At 38.8% G+C, this 20,174-nt stretch overlaps 1 protein-coding gene across 27 annotated transcripts in view; it reads right to left on the reverse strand.

Moving 5' to 3' along the window:
* Window positions 1–20,174, reverse strand: part of DST (dystonin) — a 471,247-nt gene that overhangs the window by 164,216 nt on the left and 286,857 nt on the right. For 24 of the 27 annotated variants that reach the window (XM_044253404.1, XM_044253203.1, XM_044253186.1 and 21 more), the window contains 11 exons: window positions 12,564–12,676; window positions 12,362–12,468; window positions 9,777–9,896; window positions 7,336–7,431; window positions 7,110–7,237; window positions 3,255–3,348; window positions 2,788–2,942; window positions 800–1,265; window positions 586–714; window positions 352–429; window positions 78–239 (listed from right to left, as the gene is read on the reverse strand). In XM_044253404.1, the coding sequence (XP_044109339.1) occupies window positions 78–239; window positions 352–429; window positions 586–714; window positions 800–1,265; window positions 2,788–2,942; window positions 3,255–3,348; window positions 7,110–7,237; window positions 7,336–7,431; window positions 9,777–9,896; window positions 12,362–12,468; window positions 12,564–12,676 (1,648 nt within the window). Of the gene's footprint in view, window positions 1–77; window positions 240–351; window positions 430–585; window positions 715–799; window positions 1,266–2,787; window positions 2,943–3,254; window positions 3,349–3,467; window positions 3,948–7,109; window positions 7,238–7,335; window positions 7,432–9,776; window positions 9,897–12,361; window positions 12,469–12,563; window positions 12,677–20,174 lie in introns of those variants that run through there. The other 3 variants (XM_044253313.1, XM_044253386.1, XM_044253395.1) reach the window with 3 other exon arrangements.

The following is a 20,174-nucleotide window of genomic DNA, read 5'->3' on the forward strand; positions in this document are numbered from 1 at the left end:
AGAATGAAGAAGCAAGGTTAGAAAAAAGACCTAAACCTGAGATACAACTTTCATTCAATGACAAAGATGATACTTACAGCGTGGTAATCTTTTTTCCGAGCTATGTTGGTATTTCTTTCGCTCCAGTCATAAGCAACTTCCTCTTCTTCTTTTTCATTCAGCCAAATAAGTTCATTAGTTGCACGAGTTACAAAATTATGGAGTGTATCAAGGTGCCGTTCCTGATTCCGGGATGTATTCTTTGTAAGAAAAATCATTGTAAGAATCATGTTTTAACCAAAAGGAGTTAAGGGAAATTCTTAGTAAAAGTAAAAAAATGAAGTTTAAAAAACAAAAAACAAAAAGCCTTACCAAGAGTTTTGCATATTGACTCTCTAATCGGTGCAACTTTTCAGCATAAGTTAGTTTCAGAGGTGCCGTCATTTGAATCTATGATATGGGATAAAAAGACATCGAGTTTAGGGACCTCAAGGAATTCTGACTTATACTCACTGCATCTATTATTTTGTCACAGGATCTTTATTTAAAAAGAGCAAAACAACAGCAAGCTAAAATGAAATACATACAGATTTTAAATTCATATACCTCACTGATTTTAGCTTCTTTAAGGCTAGATTCAAATTCTTCAATAGCTCGGTGAACATTTTTATGATTTTCTAAATGGCTTTCAACACTTGGCAAATCCGATCCCCACTCAGTGCGGTCCAGCTGCACCTTTAAACAGAAAGATGCTAGAGTTAGAAAACAAACTGGCAGCAGTAAAGACTGAACCTTTCGGGTAGAATAAACATTCTTTTACCTGCATCTCATCAACCCAATTCAAAAGATCCTGAACAAATTTCATGTTGACTTCCTCTTCTGTTAAATTCTGATCCAGCAAAGATGACTTTAGAAGGGGCTTTCGGATCTGCATCAACTTCAGAGTTTGCAATGAATTGGTCTCTACTCCTGAACTGAAATTTGGAACTAATCCCCCTGATGGGAAACCAGGTGTATAAGCCGGAGTGACAGATGGAGTCAGGCGGGAAGTCAGACCTGATGACAGGCCTGATGTCACACTAGAAGGGGTCAGGGAGGGTGTTAAACCCTGGGTCAGCCCTGAGTTCAGACTGGGGTTTAAGGTCTGTGCAAATCCTGAGTTTAAACTTTGAGTAATTCCTGATATCATGAGTTTCGTCTGTTCCATTGTCAGCATGCGTCCTTTGCTGTACACGGAGGAACATTCATTCCTTAAGGCCATAATTTCATCACGCAGTTTTGCCACCCTGAAAAGAAAAATCAAGAGGGATAAACTATAATATAATATGCATTTTCACAAAGAGTGAACACTAATGCCAACTATGGACGTTAGTTAGTTAACAGTAATGTACCAATATTGACTCAAAATTTTTTTTTAAAGATTTTATTTATTTGACAGACAGAGATCAGAAGCAGGCAGAGAGGGGTGCCTGGGTGGCTCACTGGGTTAAAGCCTCTGCCTTCTGCTCAGGTCATGATCCCAGGGTCCTGGGATCGAGCCCCGCATCGGGCTCTCTGCTCAACAGGGAGCCTGCTTCCTCTTCTCTCTCTGCCTGCCTCTCTGCCTATTTGTGATCTCTGTCAAATAAATACATAAAATATTAAAAAAAAAAAAAAAAGAAGTAGGCAGAGAGGCAGACAGAGAAAGAAAGAGAGAAAGAGGAAGTAGCAGGCTCCCTGCTGAGCAGGGAACCCAATGTGGGGCTTGATCCCAGGACCCTGGGATCATGACCTGAGCCAAAGGTAGAGGCTTTAACCGACTGAGCCACCCACGAACCCCAATATTGGCTCAATTTTTAACAAATGGATCACACTAATGCAAGATGGTTGATAATTGGGGAGGGAGGTAAAAAGGGGCATATGGGAAACCCGTATTTTCCTATCAATTTTTCTGTAAACCCGAACTATTCAAAAAAACAGTCTACTAAAAAAAAAAAATCACTATAATCATATTAATAAAATTTTGCATCACAATTTTTTTCACTGAACTTTGTGCTGTAAGCACTTTCCATATTATCACAAAGTCTTTATAACTATCACTTATAATGAACATAATTATTATACTATAATGAACATAATTACTATACTTTATAACTATCACTTATAATGAACATAATTACTACATAATTCTATTGCTTGACATGTAGGATATTTCCAAATTTTGTTATTATAAAATATCTCTGACATGAACAAAACTTTTTTTTGATATTTATTCATATGTTTACTATATTTAAAATTATTATAAATTCCTAAATGTGAAATTACTAGATCAAAACATCATTTAGAATTTTTGCTTTATATATACCTGATATATATATTTATAATATATATAGTCTACAACCTGAGAAGGTTCCATTTCTACCTTCAAACCCACCTCTCTGAGATAGAGAATTTCATACATACAATTTGTTCCAACATTTTGTTATAAACATTTTCAGAATAGGATAAACAGAAAACTTAAAAGTTGAGTTATAAAGGATACTTTCTTCATATTTTCCCTTTTTCAAATGTCATAACAAATATTTTAACACAAAGTATGTTAGTTACTAGTGTTCAATATTGTATGTACAATAAAATATTATTCCTATTACTTTTGAAGAATACCTATTTAACATATCAAAATATATCAGAATTAAGGTGACACACATTTTCAACTAAAAAGAGCCTAAGAAATATATTTCATAAAACTGCCACAGTCTACATTCCCATTGCAAGTGTCCATGAAGCAGTTCCACAGAAGGGTAGAGCACGAAGAAGCAGGAATCTTACCTCTGTACCAACTGATCTGCCTGGTAGTATTTTCCATCAATGAGAATCTGTACATCAATTACATGCTGGCGTAAAAGGTTCTCACATTCAAGTATATACCCGGCAATTTCTGCTTCATTCTGAAACTGCACTCCTGATTCTAATCTTTTAGAATCCTGTGTTTTAAAAGAACTCGACATTAATTCCATGAAACAAGTTTCAAAAGTTGCCTCAAATATAAAACTCAAAATACTGTAATGAAAAAACTACTTGGGTCTTTTCTGTTTTCCCTTTTGGTTCAAAAATGGGTTTTCTCTTTGCACACCGTTCCGCAAGAGAGCAAACAGTGATTGCAACCTTTAAAAAGCTTCAAGTTTCAGCAGAAGACAATACCAAGAATCGACCACCAAAAGGCACACAGAAGTTTTAGTTCATCCAAAGGTACAATCCCTCCATCACAATCCCAATGGCTCCTAAAATTAACTTACAGACTGGAGAGCATTTCGGGCAAGTATCAGTTTGTCTTCACAGATGACACTGTCCCTTTGAACTCGGTTGGCAATCTGCTGCAACATTTCCAACCTAAAAGAAGAGACAGGATAAAGCAAAGTCTCTCCCTTTGAAGTCACAGAGTTTACCACCCCTGAAAAAAACGTCTCCCTGCCAAAAGACAAAACAATCCTACAATAAGGATTCAATACCTGTGTCCATCGAGGGACTCATTGCCGAAGGTAATGCAGGAGTTGATTAGTGTTGGACCACAATTAACCGAGAGAAAGTTTTCATTTGAATCCAGACTGGTCCGGGTGCTAGTAGTGTTACTAAACACGGAATCACTGCTTCGGTAGCTGTAACTACTACTGTGCATTTTTAGTCCTGAAATGATGTTCCTTCTCTGACCATTCCAAGCAGACGAAAAAGCAGGTCTGCTGAAAGCTCTCCTTCTAACGGTGAAAAGCGGCAGCTAAATGTCACTGCCGTAACGGCTCCTTAAATATGCTCCAACTGGCATATTTAACACGCAGCAAATAATATGCTGAAAACTATTCAAAAGAATCTTGCCGAAAGGCATGCGTTTGCTAGCTGAGGTTTGCCTTTTGTAGCCCGCGTTAAAACTCTACAAGTACGGACAAGGCAGGCTGATCAGGGCGTCACTGGAAAAGATTTGCCAAATATTTTCATCAAGAGTCATCCCATCACAGCCACCTAAAAAACAACTCAGATGCCTCCCTGAAGCCCAGGTACAATTAGTAAAGGCTATTCAGGCAATACCAATCATCAGCTTAAAAACATAGCCTGACTTTTGTAAAGAGCCAGGTCTGTCCCAACTAACACAAGGCTAAAAACTGGTACTCAGAAGCATCTATAAACAAATGAGTTTGATGTGAAAGAAAGGGCATTTCCATTTTAACTGCCATGTCATTTATCAGGTTAACTGGAAAAGTGACCTTTCTTTGTATGATATGTTCTTAGGAATGTTACCTCTAATCTTTTTTTTTTTTTTTTTAAGATTATTTATTTATTTATTTGACAGAGAGAGAGATCACAAGTAGGCAGAGAGGCAGGCAGAGAGAGGGGAAGAGAAGCAGGCGCCTCACTGAGCAGAGAGCCCGACGCGGGCCTCGATCCCAAGACCCTGGAATCATGACCTGAGCTGAAGGCAGAGGCTTTAACCCATTGAGCCACCCAGGCACCCTGTTACCTCTAATCTTACTATAGTCATTCTACATTTTTTTTTTTTTTGTAACAAGAGGAATTGCAGTTTATTAACATTTCATCTCTGCTTAACTAGAATGTACTAATGATGGAATAGAGTTAGTTTCAGTCAGGGTTAGATAGTCCAGAAGGAAATCAAGGGTCCTCTGACTGGCAACATGAGAAGGACCAACGTCCTTGCAGTCACTTTACATTCTTTTTTTTTTTTTTTTTTTTTTATTTATTTATTTTTTCCAATTTATTTATTTTCAGAAAAACAGGATTCATTATTTTTTCACCACACCCAGTGCTCCATGCAAGCTGTGCCCTCTATAATACCCACCACCTGGTACCCCAACCTCCCACCCCCCCCGCCACTTCAAACCCCTCAGATTGTTTTTCAGAGTCCATAGTCTCTCATGGTTCATCTGTCATTTTACATTCTTAAAAGCCAACGTGTTAAGTAGACTATCAATGCAATGCTCGCAAATTCAACTTGTCTGTGCTTGTTTTTCCTTTCGATAGATTATTACATGGCAAAAGAATATTGGTTCTTTCTCATTTATCCTTTACACATTCCCATGCCACATAGTTATTATTTGCAATTAATCATTAATGCCAAAACACTTGTTGCGTCAAGAAAAATGAAGGCCTTTATCCAACCAAGTTCGTAGAACATTTTTGTACTCCCAATACTACAAAGCCAAACTGTTGCTTCTCCACTCTAAAGGTGGATATTTTTCTTTTCAGATAGCGAGAATGGGGAAATTTGGGAATATCGTGTTAGTGAATAGAGAAGTGTCAAATAATAACAGCAGGACTAGCATTTAGTAAGCAATTATTATGTGCCAGGAAATAAAGTAATCATTTTACATGTATGACCTCTTCTCATATTCAACTACCAAATGTGGTAGGTATAATTTTTCAGCCTGTTTATAAATGAGGAAACTGAGGTTTGGGGAGGTCAATGAACTTGCCTAAGAATACATGACTAGCAAGTTGAGCTAAAAATCTTATTCAGGATTCACTGGCTCCTGGACCTTGAACTCTTGACCACTGCATTAAAATCCAGTTACTATTCTGACAACTAAAAATCTACTCCATATCCTTTCTCAGACATACTTTTCCATTACTTCCGATAATTAGCTTAGTGTATCATTTTAATTACCCAAAACTATCTCCTCCATAAAAGGTCCATCCTAGGTATTTCCAGCTTATTCTGGATCTAGATCCAGTTATGGAGATAGAATCTTACACTGTAACAGGAATGTAATCAGTAATGTCATAAACAACTGACAAGTTAAGACTTGCTCTTGTATCTTCAATGCATTATTTCCTATTTCAACAGTGTGGAAAGTCATGTGTAGAACACAAAGAACATGAGTGTACTAAGTGCCTCTCTGTGTCCCAGGCAGTGCACTGAACACTGGCAACACGAAAGACAGCAAAACCAAGTCTATCTCCACATTCTCAGAACTCATAACTGTGAACAGGCAGCCCTTAACTAAATGATCACAGAAATAAATCAAAATCACAACTGAGATATGAAAGAACAATACATGTAAACAGGACATGTAAAAAAAATAGGACATGTAAAAAGAACATGTAAAAGTACATGTAAAAAGAACAATACATGTAAATGTAAATAGGAGAGTTAGAGCCAAGACATCTGAATGAGCCTGGGAGATCACAGGAAGTTTCTTGGCGAAGTAACACTGGAGCCGGGATATGAGATTGATCAGGAGTGAAGAGAGACAGTGAGCATGAAGACTTCCCTGCCAAAGGAACAGATGGTGCAAAGATCCTGTGTATGGAGGAGGCGGGACCTTGGCACATCGGCTCCTGAGAGGCAGTCAGTGTGGCTACACCACTGAGAGCAAGGACGGTGTCGAGGCAGGCGGCGAGAGAGCCACACCTGACCACACAGGCTTTCTATTGGGAGGCCCAGAAGCTCATGAGGAACAGAGATCACAGTTCCCTTCCCAAGTGCCAAAGTCAGGCTGTGAGGTAAGTACTATAATGGAGACAAATCCATTCAACAAATGTCTCCTCATGTCTAAGCAGTGCTTTCCCGGGCAACCAGGTATAGTGGTAGAGAGAATGATAAGAGGTAGTGATGATTTCATGCAATAAAGGCATCTGTAGAAGTGAGAATTTGAGCCAACATTTCCCGAGTGATTTCTAGATGCCATTTCACTGCCCTTTAAGGGGAGACAGACTAGAGTCTTGTTCTCATTGTCCCAAGGAAAAAGGGCCGTAACAAAAATACAGCAAGAAACAAAATAAGTTAACTGCTAACTACAAATCAGCTTCTGGATCCAGGCCCTATATTCTCAGTATGGGAAATTCTCACAAGTAATTTAGATTATTAGATGAGACTTCACACATCAACCCAGTCTATCAGGTCCCTATTTCAACATTACTTCAGTCATTACTCCTCAAACCTCTTGGAAGAGTTTCAGGATAAAAAAATGAAGAATCAGAAAGACTAAGTGACTTATCCAGCGTCACACAACCAAAAACATGAAAAATATAAATGATAGTCCTAGGTCTGCCTGGTTCCAAAACTGAAGTTCCTTCCAAGAGAACAAAAAGTCACCTCCCCATGCCCAGCCTGATACCCACAGCAAAAAACACCTCCAGCCTACCTTTCTACTTCTGGGCGAAGGGCCTTCTCCCTCTCAAGCATGGCAATAATGAGTTTCCCCCACTCTTTCTCAATGTCATTTGGATGATAACCTTGCAGGAGTTTGATACGTCCAAATTCTATCCAAATCTTGAGAAAACAAAAAAAATTTTAAATGAAGCAAGGATATAAAAAAAATATTAAAAATAAAGATTGTGCCTGACAGTACAACAGAAATTTCTGCTTACCTCTAATAACTTATATAGGCGTTTGATTTTTGATTTTTCTGTCTCCTTTGGTGGAATTTCTGTTTCTTTAAACTGTAAATACTGATTATAAAGTGCCTAAAATGAAAGGAAAAATATAAATGAAGGCCCAAACTTCAAAGACCTATTTTCATTACCGTATAACATTACCACTTCAAATGATATTTACCATGTCTTATGCATTCAGGGGAATTCCTTTATAAAACTGACACTCAAGGACAATAGCAATTCCCAGTTAATCAGTGACTAGCTTACAGTATGCAAGATTTGACAAGGGTGTAATTACTGACGTGAACCGTGAATCAACATATGCCATGAGGGGATCTCGATAATAATAAACTGTGGCAGTGTTTAGCAGGGCTATACTAAACATCTCTCTTCATACAAACAAGAAAACATAGACTTTAAAAGATGCTCTTTCCAAATGCTGCACTTTTAGCTTTTAGTTTTTGGAAAAATAATCTAATGCAATTCCTATAAAGGAAAAAGCTATTCTCTTTTGCATCATAGATCTATCCTTGAAAATAGAATTCTATCACACAGAATAGCTAAGCCTTGGTTTCAACGTCCCACTAGCCAAGCTAAACAGACCTTTTAATAAACAAATACAGATGTTATTGGTGGCTGTTATTGTTATAGAAGTTTCAATCATATAATTAAATTATCTGGTTTATAGAAACTATTTGAAAATCTCCTAAATACAACTTATTATATTAAAAAGGACCTTTGTAAAAATTATGTAGATAAAACTTATCCACGTTTAATAAGCATGCTCTAATTATTTCATTTTAATTCATGCTATTTAAAAAAAAAAAATTCCTTCCCCCCCAAAAAATTCCGTCAAACCTCAGACAGCTACATTTATGAAGGATTCCCATCAATGTTTCATTGGCTAATGAAATTATTGGCATTTCCTATGACGTTTTCTTCCATGTGTTATGTGCTATCCTAGGCACTAGCAAGCAATCTGTGTAGTCCTCAAAATTCTTCCAAATCCTTAAGAATCTGCATTCATCAGAAGCCAGTACAAATTTACCCAAGTGTCTTGACAATAGGAATCCATCTGGAAGTAAGTTGAACTTGAAATCTAAAAATTGCTTTGAACTCAAAATGCAATGTTTCGGGAAGTCCATTAGAAAATAAGTTCATGATGCCATTATGTGCTACACACCATGCATGGTGGCTGGCGTGAGAGAAGGGGGAAATGTTTCTGGCCCTGGAAAGGTTTGCATCCACATAGGGAGACATCACACAAACAACTTTAGAACACTTAAAAATCATCACAGCAACACATGCCAAGTAACTTCGTGCCAAGGACCAACTCCCCATGGCAATGTGAATAAAAACTGTTCCACAGATGCTTTGTACTGATGCATGAACACAACGAATATCTTCAACAGGATCCACCCTAGATTATTACAGTTTTTGCAATTCTAGTTTGATTTAAAAAAAAAAGCCTATGATTTAAGGAATCACATTATTAGTTTATATTGTTAATATTCACATTATCAGTTTCTTGAAATAAAGCAGACTACTTTGTTACTAAAAGTCCAAATATATAAAATGAGACAATATTCTTCAGTAAGTGTACATGTCTATAATTCTTTAATATTTCTATAATGTCTTTGAATCAAAGAGGTGGACCTGTTTTTAGGCAGTAGCAAATGTTTTTATTAAACGATTTCATTTATACTGGAAGTCACATTCATACTTTTACTCCATGGTGAAATAGAGTTTATATCTCTTGCTACACAAAATGAAGCCTCTGAAGCAGTTTTTAACAGGGTTCAACCAGAGGCACATGCCCAACCACTGTTAAACTTGTCCCAGCTTCCCAGAGACCCCCCTGCCACAGCTGTCTATCTGGTTGGGCTCCAGCCCTCCCCATGCACCAGGAACACTTTGGCAATGTCAGTTTCAGGGTCTCTCAAATTGTATCTTATCACTCTCAACAATTCAAAGCTAAGGGGCTATAAATCTCTAAGATGTTGCTGTTATTAAGTTTTGATTATTAACATTTACCTCTGTTTTCTCTGAGTAGGAGATGAATAAATTTAAAAATTGCTTATTTACTAGTGGCTTGTCAAGGGCAATTTTTCTTGAACTCCTGGAATTATTGAATTATGATAACATTATTTAGAAGTTTAATAATCAGGGCACCTGGGTGCCTCAGTTGGTTAAGCATCTGATTCCCGATTTGGGGCTCGGGTTATGATGTCAGGGTCATTGGATCGAGCCCCACATCCAACTCCATGCTTAGCGCAGTCTGCTTAAAATTTTCTCTTTCCCTCTGCCCCCCCTTCCCACTCACATGCTCTCTCTCCCTCTAAAAGAAAATAAATAAAATAAAGCAAAATAAAAATATATATTTTTTAAGTTTAATAATCAACTCAATCCTTTGTAACTTCTACAGTGACACAGACCTTTAGTTCCACAGGATTATTAGGAAATGTTCTCTCAGACATTGTGGTGACATGGTGTCTAATCCACTGAATGAGGTAGTTCACCATATTCTGGTATTCAATCCATTTGACTTCAACATCCTAAAACAATAAAATGACAGAAAAGATCTATATCTGCAGATAATAACAGTCATATCTGACACAACTTAGTCAAAGGTCATTCTGTGAATTTCTATGTCTTTCAGCAGAACAGTCAGAACCAGCTCCTCGTCTTCTCACTCTCTACCCAGTCCCACATAAAGAGCTTTAAAAACATGCTTGCAAACATTTGACAATGAAGAGTAGCCTAATGAGTGCTACTTCTGATCCAGAGATAGTGGCTGCCTGGGGCACTGTGTGAAGAAGGCTTCTGAGGCTGCATTCAAATGCAGCAGGGAAGAACACTGTGATCATTTTTGGGGTGTTTTCTGGGCACCCAGGAAGAGGGAGTAATAGCGTGGACAAGCCAGGTCAGCTGCCATTGTCTAGATCTAAATCCACTGTCTATCTGAAACCCAAAGATCTATATAGAATATAGGAAAGTAGGAAGGAATGAAAACTATAGAAAATGTATATGATAGGATTACTCATTAAACAAACTTTAAAAATGGAGTAAACTGGAAGGCTGTCACCTGCTATGTTCAATTAAGTATCTGATGAGTGTTTATTATTTCAAAGCATTGTGCTAAGTGTTACAATAAGAATTTAATACTTTAAGAAATAATACCTTTTACCAAAGAGTCACTGTCTAAATGGGGAGGCAAGAGAGTCGTAATATAAACAGCTAATCAAAATGAAAAGCAGTATTTAATTAAGTGTTGAAATACCTGAAAGAGGTAATACACACTAAAGGTTGAGATAATAATTGGGTCAGCATAGATGTGCCTCAAAAAGGTCACCAAAGGATTCTCAGGAAAGGTAGTCCCTGAGCAGCTCTGCAACATCCACTAAGTAATTCTTCGGTGGCAGGGGGTGGGGTGGAGGAGGGAGGACAAAAGATAGGGAGTCCCGATTGAGTCACACACAAGTCACAACTCTGAACTAGATAGAAATGCCCAGACTACAAGCCGTCTGTGTTGAAAGACTAAAGCTAAAAAAGTAGGTAAGCAAATTAATATATACAGAATTTTTTTAAAAGACTTTATTTATTTGACAGAGCGAGAAAGAAAGAGATCACAAGCAGGGGCCGGCAGAGGGAGAAGCAGGCTCTCTCTGAGCAGGGAGCCCGATGCAGAACTCAATCCCAGGCCCCTGGGATCATGACTTGAACTGAAGGCAGAGGCTTAACTGACTGTGCAACCCAGGCGTCCCAGCATACGTAGAATTTTAAATGTCGGAAGGACTAAGAGTTAGGAACAGGGTGAAGGGAATGAGAAGGTAAGACAAGGAATGGCTGCAAGAAACCCTCTCAAGCAACATTTGACACTGACTTGTTGGCAGACATCACAGCAGGGGATGAGCATGGAGCAGGTTACTCAGGGATCAGGAGAGGATAAAGCCCTGAGAGGAAGAACAAGATGAAGAGAATGGAAATAAATCTAGAAACAAGAGCACACAGAGGTGAGAAAGAGACTGAAATGAGAGCTCACCAAGATGAATTCCAGAATCTTCAAAGTAAAATAGAAAAAAAGAAGAAGAAGAAGAAGAAGAAGAAGAAATCTGAAGAGGAGAAGCCCAGGATAAAGGGGTTCATCCTCAAACTCATAACCCTGCAGGGTTTCCTGTTCTCTTCCAGAAATGCCTAAGTACGTGTTCATAAAATCACTACAACACGCATGGTTGAACTGAATCACACAAATCTTTGGGAAACAGTGGACAAATGAGGAGCCCGAAACTCCCTATACTGGACACCCTACCCTGCTTACTAAGTAGCTCTGGTAGTTTGGCAAAGTCAAATAACCTTCCTCTAAATATCGTCTTTAAATTGGAGAAAGAATTCCTAGCCAAGTTATTTCATGAGATTATGAGAGTCGATAACATTGAAAGTGATTTCAGAAGTTGAGAAATTCTACAGACACAGAAGGATTATCAAACACTGCCAATGTAAAACAGCAGCAGATTAAAAATGAAAAACTCCAAAATTCAGTGGTTTAGAGCTTTCATTTATAAAAGAATAGGTATGACCTACTTCATTTACGACAAAGAACAAATTTTTTTTGAGTTATGCTTTAATTAAAAGCATAGTGGTGGAATAGTGTCATGAAAATGCAAACAGGGCTGGCTTATTAAATAGCATCTTAACTCAAATTCTTTAAAGAATATTTGATATTGGAGTACCTGGGTAGCTCAGTTGGTGAAGTGTCTGCCTTTAGCTCAAGTCATAATCCCAAGGGCCTGGGATTGAGTCCTATGTGGGGCTCCCTGCTCAGAACGGAGCCTGCTTCTCCCTCTGCCCCTCCCCCCTGCTTGTGCTCCCTCCCTCTCTTTCTCTCTCAAATAAATAAATAAAATCTTTTTTAAAAAAAGAATACTTGATATTTAAATACTGTAAAAAGCTTTATCAAAGAATTTAGTCAACTGGTCATTACTGAATCAGCAGCTTGTAGGATAGAAAAACCAATACTCACATTTGCACCAATACCTTCGCCACCTTCAGGGACTTTGGGAAATGCATCATAGAGAGATGACACATAAGTTATTACTGATTTTTCATCAGGTGAGGAGACATCAACATCTATAAGCAGCAACATAAAATTATTTCAAATGTTGATAGATTCCTTTTAATCAGACTCTCATGCCAATCTATACCTAGTTAGGACAACAGCTCACCTTCAGGATCCAGAAGTCTTATAACACCAATTTTTTCTGCTACATAAAAAGCGTGCTCTAAATTTGCAAGGTTGCTTTGAACAGCAACAGTATTCATGTCTATCAGGTCCGGCCTAGGAAAAAATTCACCATAATTAATTAAGTTTTCTCACATGCGAATTCAACATTACACTTACATGTTGACCTATTTACATAACATTTGTGCAAATACTAATATTAAGCCTGGGTTGAAATAGAGATTTTCACCAAGTATTTAACATTGCTGACTTCTCTCAGAAACTCGTGGATGCCAAAACCAAATACAGGGAGGAAACTGTAAAAATTAGAATGTGTATGATTTTTTACCAAGTCTATGAACTCCTCATCATCAAATATATATGAGTATCTGTCCCCTTCAACCTATGTAAGCTCCACTATTCCAACAGCATCCTTCCAATCCAACTAGAATCCTATGTTTTCCCCAAACACGAAGGTTTATGTTTTAGTTCAATGCCACATTAGTGGCATCCACCATCCAATGGACAGGATGCCCTTTCCTGTCACTGTTGTCCTCTCACTATTCACTCATCTTTAGAAGCAGAGACCACCTCCTTCATGAAGCCCTCACTAATCTTCTCCAACCTCATTTTTCTTTCTGTTCCTTGAATTCCTTATACTCCTGGGCCTATGCTCATCAATTTGACATTTAGAAGAACTACATACTTCCCTGCCCTATTAATTCACTGTTTAATGTGCATGCATATCTTGCTTTTCACCTCTCAGTCAACAAGAACTACGTAATAATAAACTTTCGTATTTTATCCTTCTGCTGAGACAGAGTGGTACAGAATTAGCAGACAGTATATATCTATAGATAAATTGGTAAGCAGGTTGGTTAATTCTGAGTCATAAATGAAAGACTAAAATAAGCACTAGTTTGTATTTTCCCAAGATTTCATATGAGCACGCCTGTGTACACACATGTGTGCATACGCACACACACATTCTCATATGCCAGACTTCAACTCTTCCTAATTTGTGAGACTCCCGTGATACTCTAAACTACGGGGACACTTTAAAGTTAGCTCTGTTTATACACAAGATTGGAAAAGACTTCCCGAGTACTCCTTGTAGAGAAAGAGGCAAAGCAGTTGGTTGGAAAATTAACACAAGGCCCAAAGCCAGTCAGAAAACATTCCTCTCAAAGACAAAGCATTAAAAGAATGCAAAAACAGATGTAGAAATTATAAAACTCAAAAAGAGTGGTCCCCACCCCAAAATCACTGAGTAAGAACCTGCCCATCAAGTTCTAAGGGCAGCTCTCAACAAAGTCCACGGGCATTCTGGTTTGCTCAAAGCAATCATTTGGGAACTGCACAGGAGTGGGAGGACTCTGAGATCGTGGGGGAGGACTGACATGTAAATTATTTTGAATACTACTTGGAAAGCTGTTCACAGAAAAAACTCTTTGAAAATATATTGTCAATTTTAGGAAGGTATGCAGCAAGTTGTAGTCTTCTTTTATCTGCTGAGAAAGCAGACCAGACCTCCAAAAGAATCTACTTACAGTTTTATAGCACTTTGAAAATTGTGCATACCCTTGAGACCTAACTACCATGACCTACCTACCTATTTCCTGGGAAATTATTAGGAAATTCTTTAATGTTTTTCACAGGCACCAATATGATCACTTAAAAGTGATCCTACATTTATTATAGGACCAGTAAATCTACTGACAGCAATAGAGGTAAATGACTTATCTCTAAAAACAACGGTTTTTTTTGTTTTTTTTTTTTTGTTTTTTTTTTTAAGATTTTTATTTGTTTATTTGACAGACAGAGATCACAAGTAGACAGAGAGGCAGGCAGAGAGAGAGAGAGAGAGAGAGGGAAGCAGGCTCCCTGCTGAGCAGAGAGCCCGATGCGGGACTTGATCCCAAGACCTTGAGATCATGACCCGAGCCGAAGGCAGCGGCTTAACCCACTGAGCCACCCAGGCGCCCCTAAAAACAACGTTTTTTATTCACACAGAAGCGTTCTGAAAAATCTGCCCACCTCAAGATTACTAAACAGGTGAATAATTCAAGTCTAGACAAAAACAAATAGCTGAAGTTCAAAAAACTGTTTTGCTTCCGTAAAGTTCACACATTTTGAAGAAATAAAATCCAGCCTTTCTGAGTTTATCAAACCTCCCAACAAGAAAGGGCTCGTTGTTGTAAGAACCCTGCCATTAGCAAGAATGTAAACACTGAGTAATCCCAGAGGGAATGAATAAAGTCATTGAAGAATCAAGTTTTTGACTAAGAGAATAAAACATAAAACTTCCTTCAGCATGACATAGTCCTTTCAGCACAAAGGCAGTTGTATAATACACTGAGTATGGATAAGTCACCTCTTTTATCGTGACATTTAACACTTTAGTGGAGCAAAAACTGAAGTGGTGTTCCTCTGTAACACAGGAGACAAAAGTCAGCAAAAGGGGGAAAAAAAGAAAAACTGTAAAACCACCATGAAAAACTGACAGCCTGAAAGCTTTCAAAATTCTGTCCCTCCTTGAGCTTCTTCCTAGGCCTTCAGTCATGCTCAGTCTTCCAATCTGCCTTTCCACTCTGTGTCCGGAGCTTCTGGGAGAGGCTTGTGCTGTGACATGTCTCTACGTTCTTTCCTTCTTACAGTCTCACTGAGATCATATCACCTTTAAAAACTTCAGCTACTTTCTACCTACAGAAGGTTTGTATTTTCTTTCAAAAGCTTTTATTTCAGTTTAAGATCTCCTTTTTGTGGAACTTTAATAGGAAATTTCTTTCCCATTTTTAGGTCTGACTAACCAAAGTCTACCATGTGGCAAACATGTACAAGGCGGCACCCAGGTTTCTGTAATGCATTAATCATTCTAATTTCCCTATTTTCTGCAAACCTGTCAAAATCATATATTGTAACACCCTGCCACTGAAAGTAATATATATTAGTCTTTTATGGGTAAAGAGTCATCCTAACTCTTAACTTGTGTTACTATTCTATGATAACATAAGCTTTCCTGAATGACTCAATCTTCACATGTAACAATTTTTTTAAACATACATCTATATCCTATGTTTCTTGCATAAATGATTAAAAACAGCTTACAGAGAAAAACACAAGAAGATGCCACAAATTCTATGGTGCAAGTATAAAACTAGGATAAGGTCTTAAGACAAAACGAAAAGCCAGGCCAGAAGGTGCAAACTACTTATAAGCATACTTAATGCCCTTATTTCAAAAATATAGGGCCAAGGGGCACCTGGGTGACTCAGTGGGTTAGGGCCTCTGCCTTTGGCTCAGGTCATGGTCCCAGGGTCCTGGGATCGAGCCCCGCATCGGGCTCTCTGCTCAGCAGGGATCCTATGCTGCCTGACTCTCTGCCTACTTGTGATAATTATTTATCATATGGATACAGACCCAAGTTCTGGCTACCCAGGATCTAAACTCTCTTCCTGTGTTTGAGAAATTTTCCGTTTTAGGAATCATGAGAGAAAGAGAGGAACAGAGACCATTTCCCAAAACAAAACTAAAAGACATCAGGTTTTCTATTTGTCTCTTTCCTTTACTCAAGAAATAAATACCCACTACATACTCAGCCCCACACATGACACTGGCTGATCAACTCATATTCTTCCCGTAAGACCTGGTTTTCTCTGTTTCCAAATGCTGTCTACTATCTTTATTTGTGTATTTACTACAATTTGTTAGAGCTATGCACGTGTCTGTCTCTCACAATGAACAGTGGACTGCCTGAAGGCATAGTCTGTGTTTTATCCATGTTTATAGCTTCAATATCTAGTATATAATGCTCAGCACATGAATGTTTGAGAAATGGTTAAATAATAAAGAAATGAAAGAGCTTTGAGAGCTGGAAGGTACCATCTGATACCACTGATTCAAATTCCTAGAGATATTTTCCATCCCAGGTTTGCACCTTTCCTTTCCTTTTCATTAATTTCTACAGACAAAGCTACCACCTATAGCTTCCAATCAAGATTCCAAATCCTTGTAAAAATCCACATAGAATAGGACACGATGTCATAGCTTCTCCATGAACTAAACACACATCCTCCTGAGGTTCCCTAAAGGCCTTTCTCTGCTGAAAACAAGCTGGAAAACAGCCATGCACTGAAAACAACCAGCAAGGGATATATCACAAAGTTTCAAAAAGTGATTGTTACTGCTTCTAGTCCTCCCTTCTAATGCTCCTATATGCCCTCAACTTCAGCAGCTGGTTAAGTTGCCAGTTGGAATGACTTATAAAATAACAATAAACAACTGGGATTAATATGTAACAATAACTACTATGTGGCAGGCATTGCAGTGAAGCCTTCAAAGGCATTATCTCACTCTTCTCAACAAGATGATACAACTTAAACAGGAACACAATCTGACAAGGGACAGTTGGAATTCAAGCCCCGGTGTGTCTCAACACACAGCCTGGGCAATTCATTATACTATGCTGGCATTATAAACTGAAAACATGCACCCTGAAGCTGCAAATTCAAGATAAGGAAACACTGAAGGATGTATTATTCTCCTGGTGGGGAGGATGATCCTGATCATGGTAATACAACCACAAGGGAGTGTGTATGTGTGTCAGTGTGTACCCACATACTCTGGAAAACAAAGTGTGAGGAATGGATATACAAGGTATTAACATACCAAACGGTAAATGTTATGTTATGCATTATTTTCCCACAGTTTTTCAGACGTTAAAAAATTTTTAGAAGACAATTTTTACATAGTTGAGAGAAAAGGCTCTACTGAGGTAGAAAAAAGTGACAGGGCTGTGATTCAGGTGTCTGGTAATTAACTCCTAACTTCGTCTCTGAACTGTGAACACACATCCAGAAACCTATGTCTCAATTCCCTTCTACAAAAAGTGAAAATCAGGAATCAGAGAAAATCAGGAACTACAAGAATCACCTAGAATTCCAGTTATCCCTTAGGGAGTATCTCGAGGTGTGTGGGGGTGAAGGGAGGGCATCTGGGCTGCCATAGCCATGAGGTCTTAAGAAGCCACCTGATTTGCCCAAAGTCTCAAGAGAAGATTCATGTGAAAGTATTTGTGAAATGAATACACATACACGGGTGATTAAAAAGCATTCACTGGCATGTAAAGAACAATGTAATGAAAATGTCAGAAAAGGCCTCACTTGGTGCTCTAGTATGCTATTATAAGTAATTCTTTCCAGTCAACAAACTATCAAGTTCATTCATTCACTCAATATTTAATAAGGATCTACTATGCACTGGGAAATGAGGCATTAAGAATTTAAACACTGTGTCTACGGAGAGCTCAGAATTCCAGAGGGAGTTCAAGAGTAAACCAGGAGAAAACCTGGCGGAAAGAGCACCCAGGCAGAGGGAAAAAGCATGCATGTGCTCATGCCTGAAGGGTGTGTGAGAACAGGACCACTGCAGGGGAAGGGAGCCCTGAGCAGGAGGACACATGGTAAGAGACAGCTGAATGGATGAGGAGCCAAGACGATGCAGAATCTCATGAACTTGTTCAAAGATGCTGAATGTTTTTCTAGGAATGAGGGAAAACCAGTGAAATGCATTAAGGAGGATTACAGGAAACTAAACGATCAGATCTGAGGTGGAAGAAATCTCAAGGGGTGAAAGTATTCCCAGAGAATCCAGGTAGGGGAACCAGAGTGGCTTGCAAAAGAATGTGGCAGCGGCAGAGTGAAGTTCACAGGCCAGGTGCTATCTAGGAGGTCAAATCCACAGACCCGATGGGTGAGGGCACAAATGAGAGTCAACTCAGAGAGCACAGAAGGTCAGCAGGCAACCCTGAAAAACTCCCGACATGTACTGGCCTTGTGGTTGAGTCTGCAGACAGAGCTGAGAGGAACAGGCCATGAGACAGAAGGATACCAGTGAAGGGTCATAAAAGCTGAAGAAAACGAATAGGGTTTCAAGAAGAAAAGAATGGACAGTAGGGTCAAAGACTGAGAAGAAAAAGGAGGCCTGAGAAATGTCCACTGGATTTAGCCACATGGAAGTCATCCATGACCTCAGAAGAGTTTGGGTGAATTATGGGGCCAGGGGCCGCATTAGAGTTGGGTGAGGAATAAACATGGAGTAAAGAAATGAATATGGAAGTACAGACAACTCTTTCAAGAAGTCTGGCCTTTAAGGAAAGGAATGATGCGAGGCAGTAGATGGAAAAAGGCACAGAGTTAAGAGAGAAGCTTTGTTTGCTGTCTTATGAGCAAAGAGGCTTTGGGGTGCTTAAAATCAAAGGAGAAAGATTTGTGAAGACAGAACAGCTTAATGTAACAAGAAAGAAGGTGTCTGAGGCAATGGCACAGCTGGGATCAAGAGCACAGGACGAGGGGTACAAGCCTTGGATGGGGGAGAGGGGATTCATTGCTTTATCAAACCGGAGCAAAAAAGGACCAGGAAAGATGCAAATGAAGGCAGCTTGGTGTCTTTGGCAGCAAAAAGAAAGACATTTCACTAGCTGGCTTCAGTACTGCCTGAGAGCTGGAGTATAGATCACCAGTTGCCAGGGAGGGAGGAAAAGGCAGTGTGAGGGAGAGTAGGAGTGAGTTAACATGAGTAGAAAAAGACTGTTGGCCGGAACCCTTAGAAGCTGGTCATCATGGAGTCACAGTGAAACGAATCTTTTCTGATTATATAACTAGTATATACTTGGCAGCATGCAAGAAACTGAAAGGTATTCTGTGGAAGTTAAAATAAAATAAAATAAAAACTAAAACAAAACAAAAAAAAACTCCATTTACCTAGAAATCAGTCTTAGAACAACCTCTGTACTCCAGAACACCATGCACCTCCCCACACACCAAGCAAGAAGCCAGGTGTGTCACTCAACATTTGTTCTTCGATAGATCACCCAGTAACAATACGCATTAAAATGCCTCAATGATCCTATGACAGTAGAGCAGTTGCCATAACAAATTCCTGTAGATGACTGTCGGGATTAATCATGTTCAGGCTTAACACGTTCTTACTGTTCTTATTGGTGCAAAAAGCCTCTCACCTTGGCCCCCTCTCCTCGGCGGAAAAAAAAAAAGACCTGAAATATGGTCTTCGCCTCTCCCTAGCAAATAAATGTGAGCGTGTAAGAGATCCACCCACAGTGTCGTAAGTGGGTGTAGATATTCCTTTATGCTCATATTTGGGCATGTATTGTTGAAAGAAACAAAGCCAGGAAGGTAATTTTTCCTTTTCTCAAAACTAGATGCCTCAATTTATTTCGAATTTTCTTCCTATTTTTTTCTACAGAATGACACTCTACCAACAAGACAGACAGCAAAGAATGAAAAACACCATGATACAGCAAGCTTCGTTAGTACTTCAAGACGGGACTCTAACATTGGAAATTAAAAGATCCCTAATGAATTACAAGTCTCAGTTTACAGAGAAAAATTAACACCATAACAGCCTCATATACTTTAACAAATACAGAGAACAGTACTGATACTGATAGACAAGTAATTTTTTCTATACCTATATTTTAGTGAACTTCAGTAAACCTTAGTCAATAGGGGATAAATACCTCCCCAAAAGGGGATAACAAAGAAATAGACCTCTCAAAGAAAAAGATGGATAGCAGACATGTTGGCTGCTCCTGCAA

The sequence above is a fragment of the Neovison vison genome, chromosome 1 (genome assembly GCF_020171115.1).
Source record: "Neovison vison isolate M4711 chromosome 1, ASM_NN_V1, whole genome shotgun sequence".
NCBI lineage: Eukaryota > Metazoa > Chordata > Mammalia > Carnivora > Mustelidae > Neogale > Neogale vison.